Genomic DNA, 15,856 nt, shown 5'->3' on the forward strand with positions numbered 1-15,856 from the left:
TAAACAGTAACTGTTAGGGAATAATATCACAATGGTGTTGGAGAGGTATTTTGCTGGCCACAATGAGAGGGGAAAGGGACCTCCTGTTCTATAGATCTAATTCAGCCACTGGGATCTCTGGTCACTTCTTCCTGAAGAAGGGAGAGAGGGAGCTCTGCATCTTGTAAGCCAGACTTGCTCTCCAACTCATCTACTTGACCATGTGCCATGACTAGAACTTCTATTTTTGCATGCCACCAAGTTTTATGTTTCTCAGCATCATGTAAAACTGCAGACCTCTGAAGATGCTTGCCACAGATGCAGGCGAAACATCACGAGATAATGCTTCTAGAGCATGGTCATACAGCCCAAAAAACCTACAACAACCCAGATACCATCCCTGTTGGTAACAGCTCACCAGAGAACAAAGAAACAATGTCAGGCATTTTCTCCTGACGTTTCGCCTACATCTATGGCAAGCATCCTCAGAGGTGGAGAGGTCTGTTGGAACTAGGAAAAAGGGTTTATATATCTGTGGAATGACCAGGGTGGGACAAAGGACTCTTGTCTGCTGGAGCTAGGTGTGAATGTCTCAACTGGCCACCTTGATTAGCATTTGATGGCCTGACAGTGCCCGGGGCAATCTTTTGTTGAGAGGTGATTAGATGTCCCATACTGTTTCCTCTATGTTGTTTTACTGTTGTAATTTTAGAGTTTTTTTAATACTGGTAGCCAGATTTTGTTCATTTTCATGGTTTCCTCCTTTCTGTTGAAATTGTCCACATGCTTGTGGATTTCGATTGCTTTTCTGTGTAGTCAGACATGGTGGTTGTTGGAGTAGTCCAGCATTTCTGTGTTCTCAGATAATATGCTGTGTCGAGGTTGGTTCATCAGATGCTCTGCTATGGCTGACTTCTGAGACATTCACACCTAGCTCATGCAGACAAGAGTCCTTTGTCCCACCCTGGTCATTCCACAGATATATAAACTCTTTTGCCTAGTTCCAACAGACCTCACAACCTCTGAGGATGCTTTCCATAGATGCAGGCGAAACGTCAGGAGAGAATGCCTCTAGAACATGGCCATATAGCCCGAAAGAAACCTACAACAATCCAGTGATTCCGGCCATGAAAGCCTTTGACAATACAACTCCATAACTACTTGGCTCTTCTGACAGGAAGTATGGAAATTGGATGTCTTACCTCTGCTTTAAAAGTACTTTTGATCCTATTCTCATGCAATGATCCAATTCCTTGCCTATTTTTAAAAGGCAAAATGATTGACTCTACTGTTCGAGTCCATGGTATAAAAACCCTGTTGTCTGCAAACAGTAGGTAGCAGGGATTACTGGCCTGACTTCGATCTTGCATACCTGAGCAACTGTTTCTATGGACACAGACCACATGTCTGAGGTCTTTCTCCTCTTTTCAGGCAGAGAAAAGAACTTTCATTTCAGCACACACAGGCATTCTCCAAACATCATGACTTCAAAAATCTTCACTGATTATAACACTTTTTCATCTCCAAAGATAAATCATTACATATTGAATGTAGAATGCTTTTTAATGTTTCCTTTTTATCCTTGGTACCCAAATTTTTGCCTCCTAATAAACATTTCCTACTTTCCTGAGAATTCAGTAACTTGGGAATTCAGTAACTCTGACCTAGATCCTTCACCCTCTTGATTCTCTAATTCTGTGCTACTTAGATGACCTTACAATAGATTGGGCGAAGAAAGTAGAATCTCACTGTCTTAATTATAGATACATAGATGTCAGTGAAAGCTTCCGTCCCATTTGTGCTAGCCAACTATCTCTACTGGAACTGGGTCTCTCTTAGTTGCTGTAAGACAAGGAGGGAGGCTTCATCAGAACCAGCTTGTTCCTCCTACTCCAAGGCCTTCATTTTCCTGGCTGGTACAGCCAGTCACTGGCAGTGAGTCAATGCTTTGGTGTCCCCCTTCAGGGACATGTACTTGGCTGGATCTCAGGGGAAGGGGAAAGGAAAAAAACACAGCACTCCTATTGATGTAGCCATGAGTAGAATGAGGTATATTTCTGGGTTTGGTCATGCCAGGTAAGGGAAAGATAGGATATTTGGAATTTATGCTCATGTTTCAGTTTTTTCTATTCCTCAAGATTTAGGTTGTCTTTTCATAGCATACCTTTTGGTCTGTTGGTGCTAAATCTCAGGTGAGTTCAAAATAAAACAAGAATCATTCATGACTTCATTGTGGATTAACAAGATTATCAGGTAGGTATTACAAAGAGCTAGTGGACAAACTTAGTAGAATGGACCTGTTCCAACTCCATCAGCCCAAGTTCTTGGTGCAGTACAAGCACCTCATCACAACACTTTAAATCTGGTTGCTGCCTTCTGCAGAATTCTGGGATTTGTAGTTTAGGGAGGAGCCTTTTCAATTTTTTTCAAAAATCTATACAATTAATAGATTGTCAGAATAAAGTACTTCGCCTCTTTAGCTTTTAGAAGTCTGAATCGGAATCCTTGTGCACTGAACTATTTTTGTTATTATTAATCAGGGTCATTCCCCTAATTATTTCATCTTTAAAAGTGACAGAGCAGACATGTCAATATAGAGAAAAGTCATCCAGAAAGTTACCCAGTGCAGGTATTTAATAGTTTCATTTGGTTCATTTTTAAAGAGAACTATCCAAAGTGAATCTTTATAAATTTAATAAAACAACCTTGAGGAAACTGAATATGCGAATAAATGAAATTACCACATTTCTTTGATTCTTAGACACACTTTCCCCCATACATTCTCTTAAAATGGGGTTTGTCTTAAAATTGCAGGTGATAGACATACGTACTGTACATACATACATTTCTGTTGATGGTGTGGAAATTAATGTGCATCTGTGAATTGATGGTACCTTAGAATTGAAGAAAGGTAGTAGCAGAACAGCTTGCTCTTAGCAGAGCTTGGAAGAGTTACTTTTTAGGATTATAATTCCCAGAGATCCCTCATTAGCAAAATTTGGGTGATTTGAGTAACTAGTAAAGGTAAAGATAAAGTTTTCCCTGATATTAAGTCTAATGATATCCGACTCTGTGGGGTGGTGCTCATCTCCATTTCTAAGCTGAAGAGCCAGCATTGTCCATAGACACCTCCAAGGTCATGTGGCCAGCATGACTGCATGGAGCGTCGTTACCTTCCTGCAGAAGCAGTGCCTTTTAATCTACTCATAATTTGCATGCTTTCGAACTGCTAGGTTGACAGAAGCTGGGCCTAACCATGGGAGCTCATCCTGCTTCCCAGATTCGAATCACTGACTTTCTGATTTGCAAGTTCAGCAGCTCAGCGGTTTAACCTGCTGCACCACCAGGGTCCCAAAAAGTATTTTTCCTCAAGCTCTCATCCCTCGTGTGGAGCACTGGTTGAAGTTCAAGAGATATTGCAGGGAGATCTAGGTTCAGAAAGATATCCTTTCCCAGTAAAAACAAAATCTATTAGCCCTAGTCACCTATGCCATCTATGCCTCCTCTTAGATTTGCCGCAATAAAAAGGCATATGTGAGTGCAATGCGATGTCATTGTAGCAAATGGCTTCAATGGCATTGGGATCTTTTCCCTATTGTTGTCCCCTGTGCCACCTTAAAAGCAGCTTATGAACATTTCCCAACCTTTGAAGGCAGAGAGGGAGCCACAGTCAGAGAAGGAAATGACCCCTCCATTGACAGAAGTCTTTCTTCCTGCAGAACTACATAATTGGATCCTTGCAAGCACATTTCACCCTGAGCTCCTTGGAGAAAAACAAAATGTGCTTTAGCCTCAGTATATTTATGGTCAAGCAATGCATCAGGCAGATGATCTTGGGTGTTCTGAAAAAGTTTCAGTATTCAATGTATTATTGTAACGTTATTGTCAGGAAGAAGGGACGGTGACGGTGTACTTTAGATGCCTTACATGGTGAGAAAGTAAAGCATCTTGATAGATGGAGAATTTAGAAATTTTCTGTTCTGCCATGGGCAACAAAATACTCTGACCTAAGCCTACTCCTAACTTGGAAAAGCCAAGTCTTGACTGCAGCTCCCAGAATTCATAGCCAGCAGAGCATTTTGCAGTTGCAGTACAAAAATAATCTCTTAAACTTTCAAATGAATGGGTCTCAACTTCATTGATTCAGCTGGATCGGCTCCTTTGATATATATACCCTCATTCAGCTTGTCAATAGTGATCCACCATAACCAGTGTGATGGAAGAATGGCATGCATTTTGCACATCATTTTTCTCTCCCGTCCACATTTGAGTGAAATTCTTCTGAGTTTTTCCCATGTTCAAAATGTGCTGGGAAATCTTGATCTTCCAGATCTTTAGAACATACTGCCAGAGGCTCCTCCCAGCATGGTAAGGGATTATGAGAACGATAGTCTAAAAGATCAAGGGTAAAAGGTTCCAAAGCCTTGCCCTCGTCTCAGCTAATGCATAAAACAATAAAGCCAGAGACTAAAAGATAGATGCAATGAAAAATGGCAACAGCAAGTATTAAAAATTGGAGGAACAGACATCCATGGAGCAATAGGGATAGCTGAGTGACAGATGGGTAGCTTGCTCAGTAGTCTAGTGGAAAATTGTGAAGTGTGGGAACTCATCCCAACAGTCCTCATAGCCATGCCCTCGAGGAAAATCCAAATGCAGCTAGCTGTATTGATCCGTATAAACAAATCAGTTCTAGCAGTTCACATTTCAAGCAGGTAAAGGTAATGGATTTTAATTGCCTATTCACCTCAAGTCACCCCCAAATACTTTGCATTACATTAAGAATACAATGTATTGTCGAAGGCTTTCATGGCCAGAATCACTGGGTTGCTGTGAGTTTTCCAGGCTGTGCGGCCATGTTACAGAAGCATTCTCTCCTGACGTTTCTCCTGCATCTATGGCAGGCATCCTCAGAGGTTGTGGGAACTGTTGGAAACTAGGAAAACATGGTTTACATATCTGTGGAATGTACAGGGTCGAAAAAAGAACTTTTGTCTGTTTGAGGTAGGTGTGAATGTTGCAATTGGCCACCTTAATTAACATTTAATTTAAGAAAGGATTCCCCCAGGTGCTAAGAAGCCAGATCTTGAAACTGCTAGACTATTAAATGCTAATCAATATGGCCAATTGCCACTTTCACACCTATCTCAAACAGACAAGAGTTCTTTCTCCCACCCTGGACATTTCACAGATATATAAACCCCATTTTCCTAGTTTCCAACAGACCTCACAATCTCTGAGGATGCTTGCCATAGATGCAGGCAAAATGTCAGGAGAGAGTGCTTCTGGAAAATGGACATACAGCCTGAAAAACACACAACAACCCATTAAGAATACAGTTCACAGTAATATATTGGGGAATCCATCCTCCTATGCACAAACCACTAAGCTTAAGGGGAACAAGGAGGAATGAAGTTGCTAGCAAATGATGTCATTCATGAAGTCTTCACGCTTCAATCCTGCAAACCAAGTCTGCACTATACCATCAGCCTCTCATCAAGTCTTATGCCAAATTTTGTTTAATTCACATTATTCTATTGCAGGATACAAAGTACTTTATACTCTGAAATAATAAGCAAAGCCCAGCTCTTTCTTCAAGAAGTTAGCAGTCTTAAACTGAGGCAGAACTGAAATTCGACAGGATTTGATACAGCTAGGGTTGGTGATCCCCATGCTCAGCAGTCAGTCCCTTGAGTGTGTAGGATAATCACCAGATTAAGACATAGACTTCTTTCTTTCTTTCTTTTTAGAAATCATTACTAATAAAATGAATATCCACGCTAGTATGGAACAAGCAAATGCTCGGCACTTGACACAAATCATTTCAAGCTTTTTGCTTGGATGAGGCTTTGCCAAAGCCAGTGTGTTTTGATATATAAAACACAAACTTGGCTCTTGAGTCCCCATTCAGTAGAGATTTCCAATCATACAGAATTTGATATGGCAAAGCTACTACTGGCTGTGAAAATTTGGTGTACTGAAACTGTGCTAAGCAAGTCTGACACTCTCAAATATGTTGGATTAAAGGTAAAGGTTTCCCCTGCCATTAAGTCTAGTCATGTCTGATTCGGGGAGGGGTTGCTCATCTCCATTTCTAAGCCAAAGAACCGGTGTTGTCCATAGACACCGCCAAGATCATGTGGCCAGCATGACTGCATGGAACGCCGTTACTTCCCCGCCAAAGCGGTACCTATTGATCTACTCACATTTTCATGGTTTTGAACTTCTAGGTTGGCAGAAGCTGGGGCTAACAGTGGGAGCTCACCCCGTTCCCTGGATCTGAACTACCAACCTTTCAGTCAGCAAGTTCAGCAGCTCAGCACTTTAACCCACTATGCCACCGGTGGATTACAACTGCCGTAATCCCCAGCTATTGCCCTGATGGTAAGAATTTCAATCAAACAGAGCAAGACAACTCCAGTTTAGGAAAGCCTGGGCTAAGTTTCAGAATTCTAGTATAGGGATTAATCCTTCAGTTAATTATTCCTGCTATTATAAATGCCAACAATAAATCCTCACGTTTCAGTATATTTTAGTAGAGCTCAGCTCAAATGAAACATACTTAAGTCCTATAGACATGTTTCTATCCTATTCAATTTAACTCAGCTAGGGCTGTGCTTTTCATGTTTCCTCCTTCAAAACACTGCTTTCTTTTCAAGTGATCTCTCAGTATAGAAAAGTTATATATTTTTACACATTACTTCATTCTCTCACTTGCCTTCAGTTTCTCACAGTGATGTCATCGCACTACCAAATCCAAACAGCTAGGCAACACTGTGAAATCATCCCAGGAAATGCACGGTTGCTGGCATCACTTGTGTAACGAATCCAGAAAGCAAAAAGAAATAGCAGGACCCAGGGGAAATCATGCAGCGGAACAAGATTGATATCAGGAAGGGGAGGGGATAGAAGAAAAGGTAGAGTGAATCTAGATGATGCGAAAGGCAATTTCAATCCCACTAGAACTGCTGGAGCAAATCTCAGGGCTCAAACTGCAAAAGATTCCCTTTGGCTGTACTAATGAGTTCATTAAGCTTTTTTTTGGATGTGCTGTATGTCCTCAGTTTTGCAAAATGCTGCCTAATGCAAGCCTGACTTATGGTTCATGCAGAGCATAGAAATGACATTTTTTCTGGAGTATGGGTGCCAAAATCCCATGGCCAGCAAGGTGGGAGTTTAATTCTTCAATTAGATTTTCTACAGAGGAAGTAGCACTCCAACACTGCCACCTGAAATATTGTTGTGTCAAAGGAATCCCCCTTCAAAATCCCACCTGGAAATGACGCTGCAGCTTATATCCCTTATTTGTAAAGGAAGACTTGGTTCTCTCCATGCTTTCATTACAACGCCAAACTTGCTTTCCAGCGACCTTTCCTGAGCTGACCAAAAAAATGCATATTGATAGGTTTGGGGTGGTTAGGTTCTGGGCTGGGCAAAAAATTATAAAACTGGGAAGACAATTTTGGACCATCACAAACAATCATTCTGGACCATTGCAACAAACACACTGCAACAATTCTATTGTTACTTGGCTTATGTTTTTAACCAGCTTCAAGGGAGAAGGTAGTTCTGTAACTCTGTCATTTGATAAACAGCTGCCTACACTATAGTGATCAATTATGTAGTGGAAATGCTAATCAAAACAATACTCAATGTCATGCCCACAAATAGAGTCCAAAAAGGCAGGCAGGGCACTGCTTTATATTAGCAAACCAGTTCTAGCAGTATTCATGTTCACCAGAAGCAGGTTTTATATAAAGTTAATGCGTCTCAATTGTTTATTCAGGACTACGCCACACCAAAATATAAGAGATTCTCAGTTAAGGTAAAGGAAAAGGTTTCCCCTTGACATTAAGTCTAGTTGTGTCCGACTCTGGGGAGTGGTGCTTATCTCCATTTCTAAGCCAAAGAGCCAGCATTGTCCATAGATGCCTCCAAGGTAATGTGGCTGGAGTGCTGTTACATTCCTGCTGGAGCAGTAACTATTGATCTACTCACATTTTCATGTTTTTGATCTGCTAGATTGGCAGAAGTTGGGGCTAACAGTGGGAGCTCACCCCACTCAATTCAGAACCAGTCAGTGAGCTCATAAGCTCCGCCGCTTAACCCATGGCACCACCTCCTATCCGGATTCTCAGCTATCCAGAACTTAATCAACCAGATTTTTCAAGCACCCAGTAAAAAACAAACAAACAAAAAAAACAAACAAAAAGAAAGAAAATCAAAGAAATAGTATTGGAAATAAAAATAAAAATTACATTATTTTAGCAGAAATGTTACATTAAGTTTATCTTAATTTTTTTAATTACTGTATTTCAATATTAATATCAAGTCAATGCAAAGTTTATAGTATGGTAACTCTCAAGCAGCCAGAAACTACATTTATCCAGCATCAACCAATTTCCATGGATGCCGGTTAACTCAGTCTACTGTATGTGATTTACAGTAGGTATCGGTCACAATAGCATATGGCTGAGAAGATAACAGCCACACAAACATTATTGTCACAATTGTAGGAAATTTCAAGTGAAAAGGGGTGGCAGGTGACATATTTCCTGCTCACCACAAAGGTTACTTCTGGCACCACCTGAAAAAAACCAGGTTTGTATTCATAGATTCACCTACCACAAGCATTGTAAATGCTAGAAAATTAATATTTCTAGAGACATACTCATGGGGAAGAAGAATCAGAAATCACCTGTTGAGGGGAACACTAGTTTTGTTTTAAGGACCACTGTCAGATTTCTTTTGTCTTTCTTTGGTGCTTTCCAGAAGACAGAGTGTTGTGTGTCCTTAATGTCCTTAAAAAAACAAAGCAGCACCAATGTGTTTTCATTGTCAAATCCACAGAAAGAAAGCTTACTACACTAGGTAGGCATGCATTGCTAAAGCAACAGATTCAGAGGAAAGGATACCTTCCAGTACTCGAAGCCACTTACTGGGGAACACTACCAGGAGGGAGTGCCTGGGCTTAGATCCTGTTGGTGACCATTGCACTGAATGGGCCTTTGGTCCATCCCAGATATTCTTAGGATAAGCCTGTGACTATGTCTGCTTGATTGTAGTTTGAGGTGAACTATACCAAAATGTTTTGAAAGCCAGAGTGTTGAAATAATAAAGAGAAAGGTCATATATCCAGAAAGAGGGTATATATCATATTAAGGCTGGGGCAGAAGACTGTAAACATGGCTACAAAGCTCAGCTCTTGGACATAGAATCATAGAATCTTTGAGTTGGAAGAGACCTTGTGGGCAATCCAGTCCAATCCCATTCTGCCAAGAAACAGGAAAATCGTATTCAAAGCATCCCCAACAGATGGCCATCCAGCCTCTGTTTGAAAGCCTCCAAAGAAGGAGCCTCAGCCACACTCTGGGGCAGTGAGTTCCACTGCTGAACAGCTCCCACAGTCAGGAAGTTCTTCCTCATGTTCAGGTGGAATCTCTTTCCTGTACTTCGAAGCCGTTGTTCCGCATCCTAGTCTCCAGGGCAGCAGAAAACAAGCTTGCTTCCTCCTCCCCATGACTTCCCTTCACATGTTTATCTATGACCCCCATCACATCTCCTCAGCCTTCCTTCTTCAGGCTAAACATGCCCAGCTCTTTAAGCCGCTCCTCAAAGGGTTTGTTCTCCACACCCTTGAGCATTTTAGTTAAGATATACTTAAGATGAAACTGCATGAGCTCTATATGAGTTTAATATATTATCCATACCTCATAGTGATGACAGAAGTATTATCAATACTTCTTTCTCTTTTCTGAATGAAGCCAACATGCATCTGTGGCATGCACACCTAGTAATATATGTACAATATGCACTTGTTTGTGTAAAACAAGGATGGCCAACTGTGGTGGGTCTGGAAGTCGCTTTTCTATCATGGAGACCCTCCAGATGCTGTAAATATGACCAGACTTTACAAAAAACTAAACTAGTCCAAAGTCAATGACTTATTTTTGAAAACACATTTTTCTTTGTGTTTTTTAAGTTCAACAATGCAAGGGGAATCTGCAATGAATTTAAAGGGGGAATTATTGCTCCTGGAGGCTTCTAGAATAGGAAATTCATCCTCTGAATTGACCAGGGGGAGTGTGAAGGAAACAAGTGCCATAAAAGTTACTGGGAGGGATATGCAGACACAGGGCTATACTCCTTCATGCGACAATGTTATAAATTGTACAAATTGGCAAGAAAAAGAAAAGGACTGACCATAATTACCAGCCAATATGATATCGTGGTTTCATTGTGAATGATGAATACTTTCAGATGATCTTAAGTTGAAAAATTACTCAAAGGCACGTAACACAAACAATAATTGCTTGAACAGAACATACAGCAGTTCTTGAGGAATAATTACACTTCTGAAGCCTATGGGGCAGGCGGAGTTTGGCAAAATTACTTGCGTTGGAGAAGAAATCTCAAAAGCTGTGTTGCCTGGGGAATTTTTTAAGTTCAGAGGTTGAGAAGACCACACAACCCTCTCTAAGGACTCTTTATGCTGATACCTGTAAACATGGAGATTATAGTAGTATTATAGCCAGTATATATTATCAGCGGGGTGGAGAGACGTTAGGTAAAGGTTTCTCTTGACATTAAGTCTAGTTGTGTCCGACTCTGGGGGGGGGGGTGGTGGTGCTTATCTCCATTTTGAAGTCAAAGAGCTGGCATTGTCCATAGACACCTCCTAGGTTTGTGGCCAGCATGACTGCAGGCAGTGCCATTACCTTCCCGCTGAAGCGGTAACTATTGGTCTACTCACATTTTCATGTTCCTTGGGAGACATTATTCCCATTGAATATCGGGTTTTCTAGTATTTTATGTTCTGGCAGGAATTTTATCCAAACAGGCATATTCCAGATGTACTAAAGTATGAACCATCACATGCTGGATGCAAGCAATGAAAGTTGTATTACAACAGATCTAGTGGGTGCCAGTCTGGGCCTGAATAATGTGAACTTTAGAAAAACATGCTATAAGTAGGTTTGAGAGAACATTTGCAATGAACTGAATTGAGTTTCTAGCTCTGCAATGATGGTCTGAGTATACTTGAGTTATTGATCAATTATAGAATCCTGGAGTTGGAAGAGACCACAAGGGCCATTCACTCCAATCCATTCTGCCATTTCCTTTCCTGTGAACTACTGTCCCCATCAGTTCATCACTTCAGATTGTTGTTGTTGTTTTGTGCCTTCAAGTCATTTGTGATTTATGGTGATCCTAAGGTGAGGGTTTCTAGGCAAGATTAGTTCAGAGGGAGTTTGACATTACGCTACATGCGTTGACGGGGGTTGTTATGATTTTATGTGATTTGTTTTATACTTTAATACCATTTTAATCAGTTGTATGTTATATGTATACCCTGTAGTGCCTTGTGAGCCGCCTCGAGTCCCTTTAGGGAGATGGTGCAGGGATATAAATAAAGTTATTATTATTATTATTATTATTCCTCTGAGTCTGAGAAATTGTGGATTCCCGTTGCTCAGTAAGGATTTGAACTCTGGTCTCCCAGAATCCAATGCTAAAATCACAATACCACAAATCTTCCTATCTTTGCAGTCTCTTACATCTATGTAGCACACCTAGAATTTCTTGAGTAGATGTAATAAACATTTATGGATCAGTCATGTGCTTCACATGCAAGAAACCGTAATACTCCCCCAAGACATTTCCAAGCGTCCTTGAGAACTTTGAAACGGTAATGAACAGCACATCAAACAAATTTCCCAGTACAGTAATGGCTGTCATCAGTCCTCCTTGCTATGTATATATATTCTGCCTATCCTTTTTATTACAGTTACAGTGAAAGGAATCCATCCATATGTCTTTGAACTTTGAACATTGTCTTCTTCTTCATCATCTGGACTTGCCTGATTTTCCAACAGAGTTTTGCAACTTTCTTGACACAGATTAACCATGTTGTGGAAAACCCTTTGACATCTAGGTATCTGAAAGCTGGACCAACTGCATATTAACAGTTCACTAAAAATGAAAGAAAATGAACTTAAACTCAAAGATGAAAACATACCTCAGGATATTGAGAGAAACCTTTTGCCAAAACAAAGGTAATTTCCAATTCTAGATCAGGCTCAGGGCAATCTTATGTGTGTTTACTCACAATGGTGCTTTCTCTTAAGGAAATGTGGACAGAATTGCACCTCATAATGACATGTGTGTATCTGCATCTACACAAACAAGTTAGTTGGTTCAAGAGGGATCAATGGCCTCGTTCTAAAACAAATTAGTCTTTGTAAGACACACAAGGAGCAGAATCTCCACAGCAGACTTCACATTCAAGACAGAAGCTGGGGAAACTTGTACACTTTGCAATGCTCTCCCCCCCTTTGACTTATTGCCAGGGGCGATGGGAAGAAGAAGAAACTTCTACAGGCTGACAACATTTTGGAGACAAGAGGAAACAACATTTAAAATAATAATGGAAGAGAAACACCTAAGAGAATTCCCAGCTAATTTAGGAATGCAAATCAGAAAACCAAATACCAGGGCTACAACATTTAGACTGATGCAAGCAAAGGCGATTAAATGCTTTAACGCATTTGTGTGTGTTTTATTTTGAAAACACCAACAGTAGAGCTTTTTCTCCCCCTGCCCTGCTTGGAAATCATTGATCTGGCTTGTTTCCTCCAACAGGAAAAGCATGCTCCTGCAAAGAAATATGCAAGCGATGGCTACTGCTGAGTTGTTGTGAGTTTTTCGGGCTGTATGGCCATGTTCAAGAAGCATTCTCCCCTGACATTCCGCCTGCATCTATGGCAGGCATCCTCAGAGGCTGTGAGGTCTCACAATCTTTGAGGATGCTTGCCATAGATGCAGGTGAAATGTCAGGAGAGAATGCTTCTCGAACATGGCCATACAGCTCGAAAAACTCAAAACATATGAGAAGCATTCTCTCCTGACGTTTCACCTGCATCTATGGCAGGCATCCTCAGAGGTTGTGAGGTCTCACAACCTCTGAGGATGCCTGCCATAGATGCAAGTGAAACACCAGGAGAAAATACTTCTGGAACATGGCCATACAGCCCGAAAAACTCAAAACATACGAGAACTATTCCCTCCTGACGTTTCGCCTGCATCTATGGCAGGCATCCTCAGAGTTTGCAAGGTCTCACAACCTTTGAGGATGCCTGCCATACATGCAGGTGAAACACTAGGAGCGAATGCTTCTGAAACATGGACATACAGCCCAAAAAACTCACAACAACCCAGTGATTCTGGCCATGAAAGCCTTCGACAATATGATAGCTACCACATTTGTTCATCAGAGTAGCCCGAGCATCCTTGGATGGAAACATGCCAGTGAAGGAGAGAAAGAGAGAGGGAATGGTCTGAATTAACATGTTTGCAAGAAGACTTCAGTTATGACCACACTCTGCTTCTATCTCCCTTTAGAACCAGACCAGTGTCATTCCTAAAGCAGGCAATCCACTATGACAGCCAACTATCCAAGCCCATGCTGATTTAGAGTGGGGCTCTCTCTTTCCTCTAATATTACACGCAGCCGACAACGGCTTGCCTCCTAAATGACAAGATATATGGACTTGAAGAAGAACCAAATAAGAAAGAAAAATATATAGACCCAGCTGACTTACCTTATTTTCTCCATCTCTGCCGCAGAGGCCTGCAAGAAATCAAACAAGAAGGAAGCAAGTGAATGGAAAGTGGATCAGCGGGCAGATGTATGCATAGTTCAGGCTATAGATCCAAAGGCTGGCTGGCTGGCTGGCTGAGGGACTTGGTGGCCGGCTGGTTAGGCAACCCTGCCTATTCTCTCTCTCTCTCTATCTCTCTTTCTAGAAAGGCGCAGCCAGCGGTGCAAACATCTGCATGAGCAGAAGAAAGGCGAGAAGGAGGGAGGAAAAGGGAAAGAAAAGGAAGAAGAAGAAAAACCAACACCAGAAGCACATTGACAGGTTTTAACTCCAGCAGAAAGAAGCCGCTGCAGGAAGGAGGGGAGGAAAAAAAAAAAGAAAGAAAGCTATGCCCAGGAGGCATATATGGGCAGCAACAGAAATGGCATAGAGGTAAGAATAGGAAGGAGACTGTAACAGGTTACAGTGGGAGAGGAGAGAAAGTTGGCATCCTGGCAAAGAGGAAGAGGAAGGAAGGAAAGGGGGGAGGAATACAGGAAGAGAGCCACAGCTAGGGGGATCTATCTCTCTATCTATCTCTCTATCTAGCCATCTATCTCTGCTGAGCAAAGCCTCCAACGCTCGGCTTCGGCGCTGCTGAATAAATAATTAAATAGTGAAAGGTTTTTCCTTTTTTTTCAGAAAGCACATTTCTCTTCTCTTCCCCCCCCCCTCCCTCTCAAATAATAACTCCACCGCAAGGAGGGAGGGAAGGAGGGAGGGGGAAAGGGCGCCCATTCGGCGGAACAGCCCTTAGCCATGGGAACGCAGCCGGCTCTTCCCACCCATTCTCCTCTTTCCTCCCCCCCCCCGCTCTTGGCCGGGGGCTGTTCATTCTCGTTCCCCCCCCCCCCCTGCTGGCCGGGCGCCTTTCCCATTTGAAGAGAGGGCTCTGCTCTTCCCTCCAACCCGCCTCCCCCCCTCCGCCATGCTCAATTCGCATTCAGGGCCGGCTTGCGGCGTGGGATGGGGATTTCGCCCTCTCTAGACCAAGGGGGGCAAAGTTTGAGGAAACCCCCCACTTCTTTGGCCTCAGAGACACTGACATTTTCCCCTGAAGCAGAGATCATCTCTAGAGAAGCAGAGGCGCCTCCTCAGCCTCAAGCAACTCAAGCAACACAAGCAACACACACACACCTTCTTCTTTTTTTTACTCTCCTGCTTGCAGCCCACCGACATGGCCACCAGGAAGCCCCGCTTCACCCGAGCAGGCGGGTGGCTCCGGCTTCTGCCCCCCGCAGAAGGAGGAGGGTGAGGAGGAGGGGGCGCGGGCCCCGTGAGGACCGAGAGCCACACGCCGCCCTTGGGCTTCATCTTGCCCGCCCATGCCCCTCGCCCGCACCCGCACCCACCGCCGCGCTCCTCTCTCCGCTCTCCTCGCGCGAGGAAGGCACCGCCGCGCCAGGACGCCCCGCTCTTAACCCCTTGCGCTCCCCGCCGCTGCCCCGCCAAGCCCAGATGGACCTCGTGGGGTTTGGGGGAAGGGGGAGGGGGGGAGCTCCGCACCGTCGAATTAGCGCACTTTGGCACCACTCGAACTGCCGCGGATCAGGCCTAGGGGATCTTGGGAGGTGTAGTGGGGGGGGGGGGGAGGCACCAGCATTTTTGGGCAAAAGAGCCCTGAAAAGTGGTGTCCATCTGCCTGCCTTCCACAGCTCAGTGGAAGAGACCTCATGGGCCATCCAGTCCAACCCCATTCTGCCAAGAAGCAGGAAAATTGCATTCAAATCACCCCCGACATATGGCCATCCAGCCTCTGTTTAAAAGCTTCCAAAGAAGGAGGCTCCACCCAGGCCCGTAGCCAGGATTTCGATTGGGGGGGGGGGGGTGAGTTTGTTTCAAGGGGGGGGGTCTGAGTCTGAGTGAAAGAGGGTCTACCCTAGCAAACCTTTTGTATCGTTACCCCAATACCCCCATGCATATGGGATATATGGAGCATGGTGATCAGATCATGATATGAACAGGGGTGGCTCGTCCATTACGCGAAGTAAGCAGTCACAGAACACTTTTTTTTGCCAGGGGCACAGAGGCGCCTCTGTTAAATGCCCCTCGACCGCCACTTGAGGAGCTCCCCCTCAGCTCACAACAGCCCTAGCAGTCTGGGGGGAGCATCGGCTTTCTTGCCTCGCTGCCGGGCGATCCTCTTCCCAAAGGGGCCGGGCCCTTGAGCCTCGCCTAGCCCCTCCCGTTCCTGCTCCACTCGGCCACCGGGTGCATGAGCAGAGCCGGTGCTCAAT

At 43.4% G+C, this 15,856-nt stretch overlaps 1 protein-coding gene across 6 annotated transcripts in view; it reads right to left on the reverse strand.

Annotated features, from left to right (window-relative positions):
- BEGAIN (brain enriched guanylate kinase associated) overlaps positions 1-15,856 on the reverse strand; it is a 303,147-nt gene that overhangs the window by 214,494 nt on the left and 72,797 nt on the right. For 4 of the 6 annotated variants that reach the window (XM_060755324.2, XM_060755286.2, XM_060755307.2 and 1 more), the window contains exon 2: positions 13,581-13,609. In XM_060755324.2, coding sequence (XP_060611307.1) covers positions 13,581-13,594 — 14 coding nt within the window. In that variant the 5' untranslated portion in view covers positions 13,595-13,609. Of the gene's footprint in view, positions 1-13,580; positions 13,610-14,756; positions 14,949-15,856 lie in introns of those variants that run through there. The other 2 variants (XM_060755315.2, XM_060755333.2) reach the window with 1 other exon arrangement.

Source organism: Anolis sagrei, chromosome 1, assembly GCF_037176765.1.
Source record: "Anolis sagrei isolate rAnoSag1 chromosome 1, rAnoSag1.mat, whole genome shotgun sequence".
In the NCBI taxonomy this organism is placed as follows: Eukaryota; Metazoa; Chordata; class Lepidosauria; order Squamata; family Dactyloidae; genus Anolis; species Anolis sagrei.